The 13088-nt window shown below is 41.5% G+C and overlaps 1 protein-coding gene across 2 annotated transcripts in view; it reads right to left on the reverse strand.

Moving 5' to 3' along the window:
* Positions 1-366: 366 nt before the first annotated feature.
* The window catches only part of CDH11 (cadherin 11), a 222427-nt gene continuing 209705 nt past the window's right edge, over positions 367-13088 (reverse strand). For both annotated transcript variants that reach the window (XM_073605563.1, XM_073605562.1), the window contains 2 exons: positions 6503-6754; positions 367-1677 (listed from right to left, as the gene is read on the reverse strand). In XM_073605563.1, coding sequence (XP_073461664.1) covers positions 1178-1677; positions 6503-6754 — 752 coding nt within the window. In that variant the 3' untranslated portion in view covers positions 367-1177. The remainder of the gene's footprint in view (positions 1678-6502; positions 6755-13088) is intronic.

A 13088-nucleotide genomic window follows, 5' to 3' on the forward strand; every position in this document is an offset into this window, starting at 1 on the left:
AGAAAAGGATGGAGTAGAGAAAAGAGGGGATAAAGTGGAAGAGAAAAGGTGAGGAGGAGGAGAAAAGAGGAGAGTAAAGAGGGGAGAAAGTGGAAGAGAAAAGGTGAGGGGAGAAGAGAATAGGAGAGAAGAGGAGAGGAGAGGAGAGGAGAGGAGAAAGGAGAGAGAGAGAGGATAGGAGAGAAGGGGAGAGGAAAGGAAAGGAGAAAGGAGAGAGAGGAGAGAAGAGAAGAGGAGAGGAGAGGAAAGGAGAGGAGAGGAGAAAGGAGAGGGAGAGGAGAGGAGAGAAGAGGAGAGGAAAGGAGAGGAGAGATAAAAAAAAAACTAAAAGCTTCTTCAAAAACACCTACGAGTCACAAAAGGAAATAAAAAAAGTCAATTTTATTTCAAAGTTTGCTTCGTATATTGAAGCACATATTAAAGCAACAGTACGATGTTCATAAAATATAAGTGTGATGCCGTAACATGTCAGAATACTGATATTTTCGTATGTATACTAAAATAAGAATTTTAAAATTGTACAAATAGATACATTAAAAATGACATAGAAATAGGGTGCGATTCTGGCACGTATTAGTTTTAAGACGGGATTATAAGCAAAAAAGATTTACAAGAATCAGCAGTAACAAGTCTGATGCTCAAGAGACATTATAATTGTACATTTTACTGTACATACATAATATGAGTTGAAGCTGGCTGAATATTATAGTGTATTTTTTTGTCATTTTTGTATATTTTTTTTTTTCAAGTTTAAAAATGCACTACATATAAAGTGTCCATAGTTTAAGGCGACGTTACAGCTCAAAACTGTTATCCTTTCTAACTTTTTGTGGAAGCTTTGTCGGACATAGATCTGGATGGTTATGTTACATACTGTAAAAAAGACTCCCCTTTAGATCAAGTGTTTTCCTGCTTTTCTCGGTCCCATCTCAGTTTGATAAGTGGTTTAGTCCCAGATAACTGACAACTGCAACACAGGCTGTAGGGTTTTCACAGTATCTACCACCACTAAAGTCCTTATTCATGAAGAAATTCTGCCTTGTAAACCTTTTAAGGTCAAATAGGCCTCTTTTATTTTGTCTTTCCTTTAAAAAAAAATACCTGTTAATGATTTTTTTCTGCTTTTTCTTTTTGAGAACGTAACACAGTTCTTAAGGCCAAGATTAGTACATTATCGTTAAGAATCATCTTCGTAAGTGTCTTTGGAGCCATATAAGTCTGCTAGTTTCTTAAATCGAGGTCCCCAGTTTTGTAGATAATCATAGTCCAGGTCCGAATCTGTTGAGGCGGATTCTAAAGAGCTGAGAGAGCCCGCCACAGATCCTCTTCCTTCGTATCCATAGATTTGGATAGAATCATAAGGAGGTGCGGTTGGATCGCTGTCAGCTTCGTGTATTCTTGTGTTAATGAAATCATCAACATCGACACTGTTTGGAGCCGGTCTTATTCCAAGATCTCTTGGTGAGTACTGGTACTCAGGCTTGATGTCTTTTCGTGGAATAAACCCATTAATTCCATCAGGATTTTGCAAAGTGGCAATGTCAAAAGCTTCAGTGTCTTCCTCTCCTCCACCCTCATCATCGTAAGTTATTATGTTCTCACGGATGTCTTCCTCCTCAAAAACAATTAGAGGTTCCTTCTTTTCTCTCCGTAATGCAACAAATAACACCACAATCACTGCAACAGAAAAAATGAAGAATCGTTAGCATTTTTGTAACTCTTTGGAGACAACACGTGCAGGCAGTCAATTAGAAAGTTAAATAGAAATTATTAGTAAAAAAAAAGAAAAAAAATTAAACAATCTATGGGTAAGAAAACATGTTTAGATCTTTCACACAATAATAGCGCATTGTTGAAAACACACAATAACACCTTTTTTAAAACTTTATCGGTCATGTGACCACCTCTCATTTAACCCAGGTCAGGGCACAAATGAAAGCCGATTGTCACTTCCAGTGATGATACTACCTGGTCCATGAAGCTCTTTCTGCAATTGTCCTTTATTGTAGGTGGAGAGTGAAGGATGATTAGCACCTCTGTTCCCATCTTCCAGTCTTCAGAAGTGGGAAGAGCATAGGAAAAAAAAACAGACTAGAGCCAAGCATTGTGTGTGTCATCATGGTTGTGTATAGTCCTACTGGATGCAAGAAGTGGTGACAATGCAAACCTGGATAATCCACAAGGCCACATAGGCAGGATTGGTGGGATCAGTGGATGTCCAGGAGACCCAGCTACAACCTTCATGCTTCTGCAACTAGTCAAGGAGATACCACAATTGGTCAAAGCTGGACACCTGCTTATCACTTTTCTAGGGAGGATATACTAGAAGGCAGTTGATGTCTCAATGTCTGCTGAGAAAAATGCAAGTAGGGTGCTGGCAGCAAAGAATACGCTCAGAGGCGAATGAGAACAGTACATCGAGAAAGTTCCAATAATGTACAAACAGTCTCGGCGGGTAGGCACAGACGACCAGAGTCACTTACAAATAGTAGGAGAGGATCAAGGTCTTGAAATGATGCCAACAGCTTCTGCAGCGAGAAGCAAGAATGCAGTCTGCCCGGTCCACACCCAACAGGAGGCTTCCTACGAGGAGATGGCATGGTCCCTGCACTTTTCCTACTCCTCAAGAACCTTTCCCTGCCGCTAAGCACTGTCCATGCCAGACAAGGATCCTGTCCCTACAATAGCGACTCGCATAAAGCATGTCAAACCCAGGAGTCAGAGTCTTAAATAGACTCTGCCCTACCCCAAGATTGCCACCGGGGTCATGGGGGGTGCTAGTGTCCTATCCGACAGCTGTCTCCCTAGTGACCACAGGAAGTCGTAAAGCAACCAAGTTCCTCACAACTTCCTTCCCCCTTCTGCATTGCCTCTTTGGTTGAGCGCTACTAACAGTGGGAAATACGGATTGCACCTGCCTACAAGAAGCTATGGTAGTACAGTGCAAATTAGGTGGTTTCTCTGTGCCTGGTGCAACCCTCATTAGTGAATAGAGGGAACAAATCTGCTACCATTCTTAAGGCCCCATTTTGCCAAAAATCCAACTCTGTGACAACACCACTGCGGTATTAGAAGATAGTGTTTTAGCATTAAATAAGAAGTAGTGTTTTAGCATTTGTATCCTACAACAAGAAGTGCTAATGCAATGAAAGCGACTGACAAGATCATTAAGCAAAATTGTGGTAATTGAGAAATATACTTAAAGGTAATTAATACAAGTATCAAAAATGAATGTTTGAGTTAACCCTGGAGTTCATTTAAGGTAAAACACGGCAAGTGCCGATCACCAGGCACTATAATGCAGGTGTCTGACTTACCCTACCACATTGTCTATGTTTTATCCAGTGTGAACTTAGATGGTGCAGCATTTTTTGTAAAAGTCAAAAGAAATAAGGTAGACAGAGAAAAAAGAGACAGAGAGACAGAAGCTGAGAAAGAGACATAATAAAAAAAAATAAACTGAGAGACTGGGAGATGTAAAGAAAAAATGATGAAAAGAGCAGGGCCGTCTTTAACTCAGGGAAAAAAGGGGCAGCTGCTAGTTGATAAGAGGATTCTGCAGGGTGGGGGGGTTCTTTGCCCAGGGTCCAATCACTATTAAAGACTGCCCTGGGAAAGAGGGAGCCTAAGTTTGAGTATGAGATACGAGGCATTGAGCATAACTCAAAAGGAAAGAAAAGAGAGAGAATGGCAAAGGAACGTTAAGCTGGAGAGAAGGGGAGGTCAAGGGATTTTAAGAAAGATTTTATGGATTGGTTAATTTAATTTTTTTAATGCATTACAAACAGAAAACAAAACAAAGCACAATGAACTGGGCAAGTAGAAGTGTTTGATTTTTCTTTTAGGAATGGAAGTTAGTCTAAAGAAAATGTCAAGCTTACCATATCCCATGTCATTCAAAATAGTGCATTAGATCTAGTCTATGCATTAGTTATCTTATATAGTAACAGTGATCCTTTGCTGGAATATGATTATAGGGGGCAGGCTATTTTACCGGTGCTGTGGCTGCTTTACAGCTAAATGAAGGATAGAGTGTGATCACATACCATTCTACAGCACCTGGAATCTTTGCGTAACGTGTTACAGGGGAATTTCAATTGAGCTTTAAACAAAACAAACTCTAGCAAACACAGAACAAAGAAAGAAATGTCTGAATTGACGTTGACCTGTGTATCTCAAGATTTTTTTCCCCAGAACTTAATGTGGTGAAATTTCACCTTGAAAAGAATGTGTAAGGAAATGTAAAAAACAGCATTTTTGCTTACACATGATAGGATGATAGAAGTCGACAGAGTTCACCTGTAGAGATGGGCTGAACACCCCCCTTCTGGTTCACACCAGAACTCCTGAACAGAGAAAAAGTTCTGACTCGGACGGCAAACCCTAATAAAGCCCATGGGACCCAAACTTGAAAAATCAAAAGTCCCCATTTTGAAGGCTTATATGCAAGTTATTGGCCATAAAAAGGGTATGGGGGTCCGGGTGGGACAATGCAAATTTGTTTTTTTTTAATATAATTTTTATAGGAGCAGTGATATTAAAGATGCTTAAAGTGCAACAAGAAAAATGAAAAATTCCTTTAAATATAGTGCCTGGGGGTCCCCTTAGTCTGCCTTTATAGTGGCGCATCTGTACATTGAATAGAACCTACTGTAGCAAAGCTGACATTTCTAAAGAAAAAAAAACAAGTCAAATCACATTAAAATTGCCGTAAATACAATACTATTGCCGGAAATAGAAAAATGTTTAAAAAAAGGGCATGGGGTTCCCCCCCAGAATCCATACCAGACCGTTATCCGAGGATGCAGCCTGGCAGGCCAAGAGGAAAGGGGTGATCAAGCGCCCCCTCCTGAACCATACTAGGCCACATGCCCTCAACATGGGGGGTGGGTGTTCTGCCCCCCAACCCAAAGCACCCTGGGGACAAGGGTCGCATCCCCACAACCCTGGCCAATGGTTGTGGGGGTCTGCGGGCAGGGGGCTTATCGGAATGCGGAAGCCCCTTTTAACATGGGGGCCCCAGATCAGGGCCTCCCCGTGTGAAAGAGTATACCCTACTCATTCACCAAAAAAGTGAAAAAGTGGGTAAAAACAGGAGGCGGTTTTTGACAATTCGTTTATTAAAAAAAAAAAAAAACAATGTCCCCCGATGTAAATGGTCAATCATGATGCCGCCACCACCACTGCTGGACCCCCAAAAAAATAAAATGCTTCACTGTCAACTAAGGCAAACTGCCGAATGCTTAGGAACAATAAAAAGTAATATACCGCTCCAGAAATGTCACCTTCCCTCACCTTTCATAGCTGTGACTAAGCACCGGTAAATAGGTGTGAAACGCGTCAGTGATTTTATCTGTGACTCCGTTTGCTGTATATACTGTTTTCCATTCAATAAAGATATTATCTTGGAGTGCGGCTATCCGGATTTCTTCATTTGTCAAATGCCTGGCTTGCCGTTTGACAGTTTTTAAATAGGTAAGGGCATGGCCATCTGGATACGTTACCTGGTGGCACCTCCCCCTTGAGACATCACCAACCCAGCATGCACCGTTCACTGTTGTCACAAGGGTGCGTTGCCACCAGGTGACGTTGCCTACCTATATAAAAACTGTCAAACAGCAAGCCAGGCATTCAACGGTTTGTCTTAGATGACAGTGGAACTTTTTTTTTTTTTTCGGGTACGGCGGAGCGACGGGCATCATGATTGATGATGGATCTACAATGGGAGACACTGTTTTTTATTTTTTTTATTTTTAATAAAAGAATTATCAAAAACTACCTTCTGTTTTTATTCACTTTTTAGGTGAATGGGTAGGGGTACATTCACATGGGGGGGTGGGATCTGGGGGCCCCCTTGTTAAATGGGGTTTCCATATTCCGATAAGCCCCCTGCCAGCTGACCATGGGTTGTGGGGATGAGGTCCTTGCCTCCATCAACATCAAAGCATCCAACCCCAATGGTGGGGCATGTGGCTTGGTATGGTTTAGGCGGGGGTGCTCATTGCTCCCCCCTCTTTTCCTGGCCTGCCAGGCTGCATGCTCGGATTAGGGTCTGGTATGCATTTTAGGGGGATCCCACGCTATTTTTTTTTTAAATCTTGGTGTGGGAAACGGCCTGGTATGAACTGGGGGGGACCCCACGCCTTTTTTTTTTCCACTTGTTTATTACCGGCAATTTTTTTTTTTTATTATTCAGCTGTCAGCGGGGAAGCCCATTGACAGCTGATGACAACCAGCCAAAGCTTTGCCCAATCAGGGCTTAGAATGCACTATGCAGCACACAGTGCATTGCAGTGCGTTCGGCAGGGTGAACACCTGCCGAATACCCTGCAAATTCGGGTGTTTGCCAAACTTTTGCTCAGCGCGAACCATTCACCCAACTCTTTTCACCTCATTCACTAAGCTTCTAGGGAAAATCTACTTACAAGCCCAGACATTATAATTAAAAGACATTGTTAATAACGTTTGGTTGCTTTAATTAGTAAAAAGACATGCCACCCACCTAATAAAATGACAATACAGGCCAGAATGGCTATCAATGCTCCTGTACTGAGCCCTGCATTCAGTGATAGTGGTTCATCATTACAAGAAATGACACTCTGGTCACTGTTACAGCTGCAGATCCGGATGGTGAGGGTATTGGTACTGCTCATTGGTGGAATTCCTCCATCACTTATCACAATAGGAAGCAAATGTATTTTCTGTTTCTGACGGCTGAAGGATACTCGTCCAATGTTCAGGCTTGCTGTGTTATCTGTCCAAAATACAAGGGATGACATTAGTTTTAAGGATACAAGGATTAGGCTTTCCATCAGCAGTTCCTGATTTTCTGGATAATTTGAAGTAGAATTATATTAGAGTATTAAGACAGCAATTGACATTAAGTGGTTAATTTACTAAAGGCAAATAGACTGTGCAGTTGCACTCTGCAAGAGCAGTTGCCCCAGAGCTTAGTAAATTAGGTAAAGCTTTACTTTGCAAAGAATACCCAATCATGTGCAAGGAGAATTAAAAAAAAAAACAACCTTTTTACTTGCACATGATTGGATGATGGAAGTCGGCAGAGTTTCTGCTCATTTACTAAGCTCTGGAGCAACTGCTCTTGTAGTCTTTAGTAAATCAACCCCTAAAATAGAGATGTTTTTGACAGCTAAATATGTTTTTATTGTTTTTAGATCAAGTTATGGGCATTTACACACATTGCAAGCATGCATGCGAACACGCCAAGCAGGTGACTTATGGAAGCAGAACATTTGTAATTGGCTAGAAGAATTCAACCAAAAAATGTGATCTACTGGTAGTGCTGTATTATGGAGGTTTCCATGTGTCTTTGAGGACCTTTATGCCCTGTACACACGATCGGACATTGATTGGACATTCCGACAACAAAATCCATGGATTTTTTCCGACGGATGTTGGCTCAAACTTGTCTTGCATACACACGGTCACACAAAGTTGTCAGAAAATCCGATCATTCTGAACGCGGTGACATAAAACACGTACGTTGGGACTATAAATGGGGCAGTAGCCAATAGCTTTCATCTCTTAATCTATTCTGAGCATGCGCGGCACTTTGTGTGTCGGATTTGTGTACACACGATTGGAATTTCCGACAACGGATTTTGTTGTCAGAAAATTTTATAGCCTGCTCTCAAACTTTGTGTGTCGGAAATTCCTATGGAAAATGTGTAATGGAGCCTACACACGGTCGGAATTTTGGACAACAAGGTCCTATCACACATTTTCTGTCGGAAAATCCGACCGTGTGTACGGGGCATTAGAGTCAAGGTTCCACAATGCAGCTTGAGCTTTAGCTTTTTTAAAGATAAACAAAAAAAAAAAAATAGGACAATATAGACCACCCCTATCTACTCATTTTACTGCATGGATTCAAATTTTATTAAACGTGATATGATACTGTGCGTGTCAGAAAAAATACTTTTGTATATGAAGAAAAATGCATCATTAATGCTTGCACCAAGAAAATTCCACTGAAATTAACCACTTGCAGACCAACCTCCATCATTATACTGCGGCAAGGTGGCACGATCCTACGAATCGCTGTAGCTGTACGTCGGCTCGGGATCTTGCTTTTGCGGGCATGCGCGTGCTCCCGTTGGCCAGCGGTGAAGGCAATCAGTGGGTCTGGGGGACTGGATGTCCACCGGCCACCCGCGATTGTTCCCCACAGTGGCAGAACGGGGATCTGCCTGTGTCAAGGCAGATCTCCGTTCTAACAGGGGAGATCACACAGACCCTGTCTTTCTGCTAAGCAGGAAGATGGAGCTGTGTGTTTCCCCAGTCACACCGTCCCCCATACAGTTAGAAACACCTGCAGGGAACACATTTAACCCCTTGATCACCCCTGATGTTAACCCTTCCCTGCTAGTGTCAATAACAGTGCATCATTTTAGCACTTTTTTTAAAAATTGTTGTTCTTTTGTTTATAGCGCAAAAAATAAAAACCGCAGAGGTGATCAAATATGACCAAAAGAAAGCTCTATTTGTGGGAAAAAAGGACATCAATTTTGTTTGGGTACAACGTCGCACGACCGCGCAATTGTCAGTTAAAGCGATGCAGTGCCGTATCGCAAAAATGGCCTGGTCAGGCAGTGGGTAAATCCTTCCGGGGCTGAGGTGGTTAATGTTGTGTATTTTTTAGTATTGTAAACGATGTAGTACCGATGGTCACCAATCCACTTAGTATATGCTTTGGGCTATTTCAAAAACCCTCTCTATATACTATGTCATCAAGAGTTAATCTTCCTATAAAATAAACTTTGAAAGCTCCTTTTCTTCAAGTTTAGGTTGTCTGTTAAAAAAAAAAAAATCACTAAAACACTGTATATCATTATTTAAAATGCTACTAAAAATGAAGACGTTTTTCTGTAGGCTAATAACATTTTAATCCTATTCCCGCATGCAGACAAAACCACAATGCACAGAGTACGAGTTTTTACATTGTGATCCACTTGATTTGTATAACAGAGACAACCTGCTGCACCGTTCCCTCTAATCTCATACATTTTGATAGCATGTGATTTTCTTCGATAGAACAACTGCTATGTTTTAAAGGACTATTGATGTACTTGTGAATAATTGCTCGCTTAAAGAATGTGCCGAACAAAAGAATTTCATCAGAGACTTTATAAAAAAAAAACAAATCAATTTGGAAGACTAAATAATTTGGTGTTTATTTGTATTGCATGACGGGAACTATAACTCCATGTGAAGGTGATTGGACCTTTAACACAGCACGCTGTCATCAATTACATTCCATATTTTTTTTAATGCAAAATAGGGGTTTCTGATGTAATACTTGAGGGGCATGAGAGGCCATAGAATAAGATGTAGGCTGAGATTTTAAAATTTTTTTATTTCTTTGTTGCATCCCATGTAATTACCTCTCAAAAAAAAAAAGAACCCTACTAAAGGGAAATAAAGGAAATATATTCAATTAAGGATCAATAACAGACCCAATAACAGACCCACCCTGTCTTCAGCATTAATAGAGAACTGTGCGCCGTCAATAAATTTGTTTTGTTTCATTCCGTTTCGTATTAGGATTAATTCATATTTTGTCATTTGTGTCCGAAATTTCGTACGAAATACGAATTTTCGTTAGGTTTGTTAACTTTTCGTAGCAATTACGAATGTTCCGAATGTTCGTTATGATGAATTTATTATTATGAGGGGCTCCCACCATCCCTGTGCTGTGCTGACTTCCTGGGTTTTTAACTTTTAGGTTTGTTAACTTTTCGGAACAATTACGAATGTTCGTTAGGAATTTGGATCCAAAATTCGTAAATGAAATTTCGTATTTTGTACAAAATTCGGAAGCATAGCAATTCGTATTTCGGATCCTCCCAAATGTACAAATTTACGGAAATTCGTACAAATTTTCGATTCGTACGAAACTAATCGCACATGTCTATTAAAAGATTGTTATATATTTTCCTATAGAGCAATTCTAGATCTTGAGTTAATCACATTCATGAAAAGAATGAATATGGATGGAGTGAAGCTTACCTCTAAAGTACACGTTGGGGTGGATTTACTAAAGAAAACAGTGGCGGCCCATCCATTAGGGGTGCCCGCCCCCTCTCTCCACGCCACCCCTTATATGCAAAGGATAGATTCATGCATAGCATAGCATGAATCTATCCACGTCCGCCGCGGCCACCCCCCCATTCATGCGTCCGGCCCCTTTTAGGGACCGGGCACATGAATTACAGCGGGAAGTTTTTTTTTTAAGCACGTGATTAGAGACAGAGGCTCTAATAGGCTTCAAAATAGGGTGTGCTCGGGTCGCAGAGAATGTGCTTACAACGGCGAATGAATATTTGCTGTTGAAACACTGATCCTTAATCTGCCCAATCAGAAGCGGGTGTGAGACCCGTTTTCCGATTGGCCAAATAGAGAAGACTCCTGACTGGCCGCTGAGGAGGAGAGAGGAAACGGAAGCCGCCACCACCCTGACGACCCGTGGAGAGCAGGGGAATGGGAGGCCGCCGTCGAGCAGGGGAAGCCGCAGTGATGGGGTAAGGGCTACAGACTGTGTTGGTACTGTTTGCCCCCCCCCCAAAAATAAAAAATTCCAGCAGCCGCTACTGAAAGGAAAAAAGACTGTGCACTCTGCAAGTGCAGTTGCACTCACTGTTCCCATACCAGTAAATGTGATAAAGTTCTGCTGATTTCCATCATCCAATCAGGTGAAAACAAAAATGCTTTATTTTATATTTTTCCTTGTACCTGATTGGGTAAAGTAAAACTTTACCACACTTACATTTACTAAGGAAAAGGAGTTCAACTGCACAACTTACAAAGTGCACAGTCTATTTGCCTTTAGCAAATCAACCCCATTGCATTGCAGCTCTGTACTCACTAATACATCATTAATGAATAGAGTTCAGACTGTGAGAGGGAGAAGCAGCACAATCAGTTGGGCTGCAGTGGTCATGTGCTATCAAGGAACATGTACACAGAAGGAGAGAGCAGAGTGACAAAAACATGAACTCTGAGCTGCTTCTCCTTTCACTGTCCAGCCACCCTCCCTTGCTAATTGTAGTGTGCATTGAGCAGTGCACATGGCCACAACTAATGTGCTATCCTGCATTCAAACAGAAGTGAGGGGCTAAAGTAGAGGTTCATGAGACTGCTGAAGACGTTGTATGGAAGCAGTAAGTAACAATTTCATGAAAAATTGATTGCAGAGCATTTAAAGAGGAAGTAAAGTCCCATGCATATATTGTAGCTATAGGTAAGCCTATAATAAGGCTTACCTATAAGTACTGTAAATATCTACTAAACATGCGCCGTTTAGAAGATATTTACTGTATATGTAGCCAATTACATAATTGAAGCATGCGTTCTGAAGGAACCATCACCCGTGCTGTTTCTTCAGAAGCCCGTGCCGTGACCGGCGGCTCCCTTGTGCATATGCCGGAGTAACACCACACGACTCCGGCCAGTCACACAGCAGGAGTCCGCGGATACGGAAGGAAGATGGGCGAAGATGGATGTGGCCTCCAGTGGAGATGATGAGGGCTTCGTTTGCAAGTAAGTTTAACATAATGTGCTTGAATGTGATGCATACTAGCACATTATGCCTTTACTTTTGCAGGTCAGAAAAACAAAAACGGGACTTTACTTCCTCTTTAAGTTGTGGATGCATATAAATTATTTTTGCAGAATAAGGATATAGTTTAGTGTCAATTAAATTTTTAACACAGATCACAGATCCATAGCTCCGCTCTTTGATGGGAGTCATTTTGGGCGGGGGGGCCCGTGGAACCCAGCTTACCTAATAGAGGTCGGGAAACTCCTTGTTCAACTCCCCCGGCCCCTCCTATGTGTAAGTCAGTGTCTATTAGGGGCACAGGGTGACCAAGAAGCCCCAGTTTGGTCTGCCCTAACCAGACTCCCAGTACAACCACACCGGACTCATCATTTTGTTTTACCCCTGTTGTCCTGGGTCTTATATGTGTGGTTTGTGTTGAATGTTGGAGAGGCTCCTTCACTTGGGACAGCAATATTTATTAACAATATCCCTCAAGAAATATATGACGATAAATTGATCTCACCTGTTCAGACTTTTGGAATATGGTAGGAGTTTGTCTCATAGACTGTTGCAGATAGTTTTATGTGGGGTGGGGGTGTTATGTGTTTTCTGCTAAGCATGTCTATCTCATTGTTAATTGCTAATTGGACCACCTATTGTTTCTGACTGTCTTCTCATCTATGTGTGTATACTTATGAGAATGTGCATTGTACAGTATTTTGTTCCAGGTTGTAGGAGCCGACTAGTCCGATCATATAGGCTGGTTTAAGTTCCTAGTTAATTAGTTCATGCTAATTAAAACACTGTCAGTCTTATGTTTCTTACCACCCTACACTGAGTTATGGCTAGTGACTGGGTGGGCTAAGGGATCTTGGATCATGCTGGTACCGAGCAAGGGAAGCTTATACAGTGGACATACTCCTCTTGAGTACGGGATCTGTCACATGCTCAAGACTGGCCTCTCTACTTTTTAATTTAAATACATTTTTAATAGTCAGTGAATTAAATGCATACATCAATGTCACCACCCAAGAGCCAACCTTCCTTGGTAAAATACGTCAAGATAGGTTGGTTCTTGGGTGTAGACATTACTGTATGCACTCGTAAAAATTTGCAAAGAGGAGTTAAGCGTAGTGAAGCTGATATTCTTTCAAATTTTCAAAGGATCACATTAATGCCAGGTCTATTCATATGTGGGAGCCATGTAAAAAGCCAAAATTCATAACTTGGAGCCTTGTTTGGACTAAGGACTTTCTTCCCACCCGATGTGACAGCTCGGGTGCCTGGGCATTGTCAGGTGGAACAAAGGGGACTGAGTCACATGTTCCCTGAATATACTGGCTTTTTTTCTTCCCTGCCACTGGGAGAAGTTAAATTAGAACTATAGGAAAAAAGTTTTTTTTCATTATAGATAGAGCAAAGAAGGGTTATTACCCCTTTCGGATTTTTTTTCACCATCTGTGACTAATTGCAGAGATTTCCATTCACTTCCTGTCCCACAGTCAAACAGGAAGTGAGAGGATATTCC

The sequence above is a fragment of the Aquarana catesbeiana genome, linkage group LG11 (assembly GCF_042186555.1).
Source record: "Aquarana catesbeiana isolate 2022-GZ linkage group LG11, ASM4218655v1, whole genome shotgun sequence".
In the NCBI taxonomy this organism is placed as follows: Eukaryota; Metazoa; Chordata; class Amphibia; order Anura; family Ranidae; genus Aquarana; species Aquarana catesbeiana.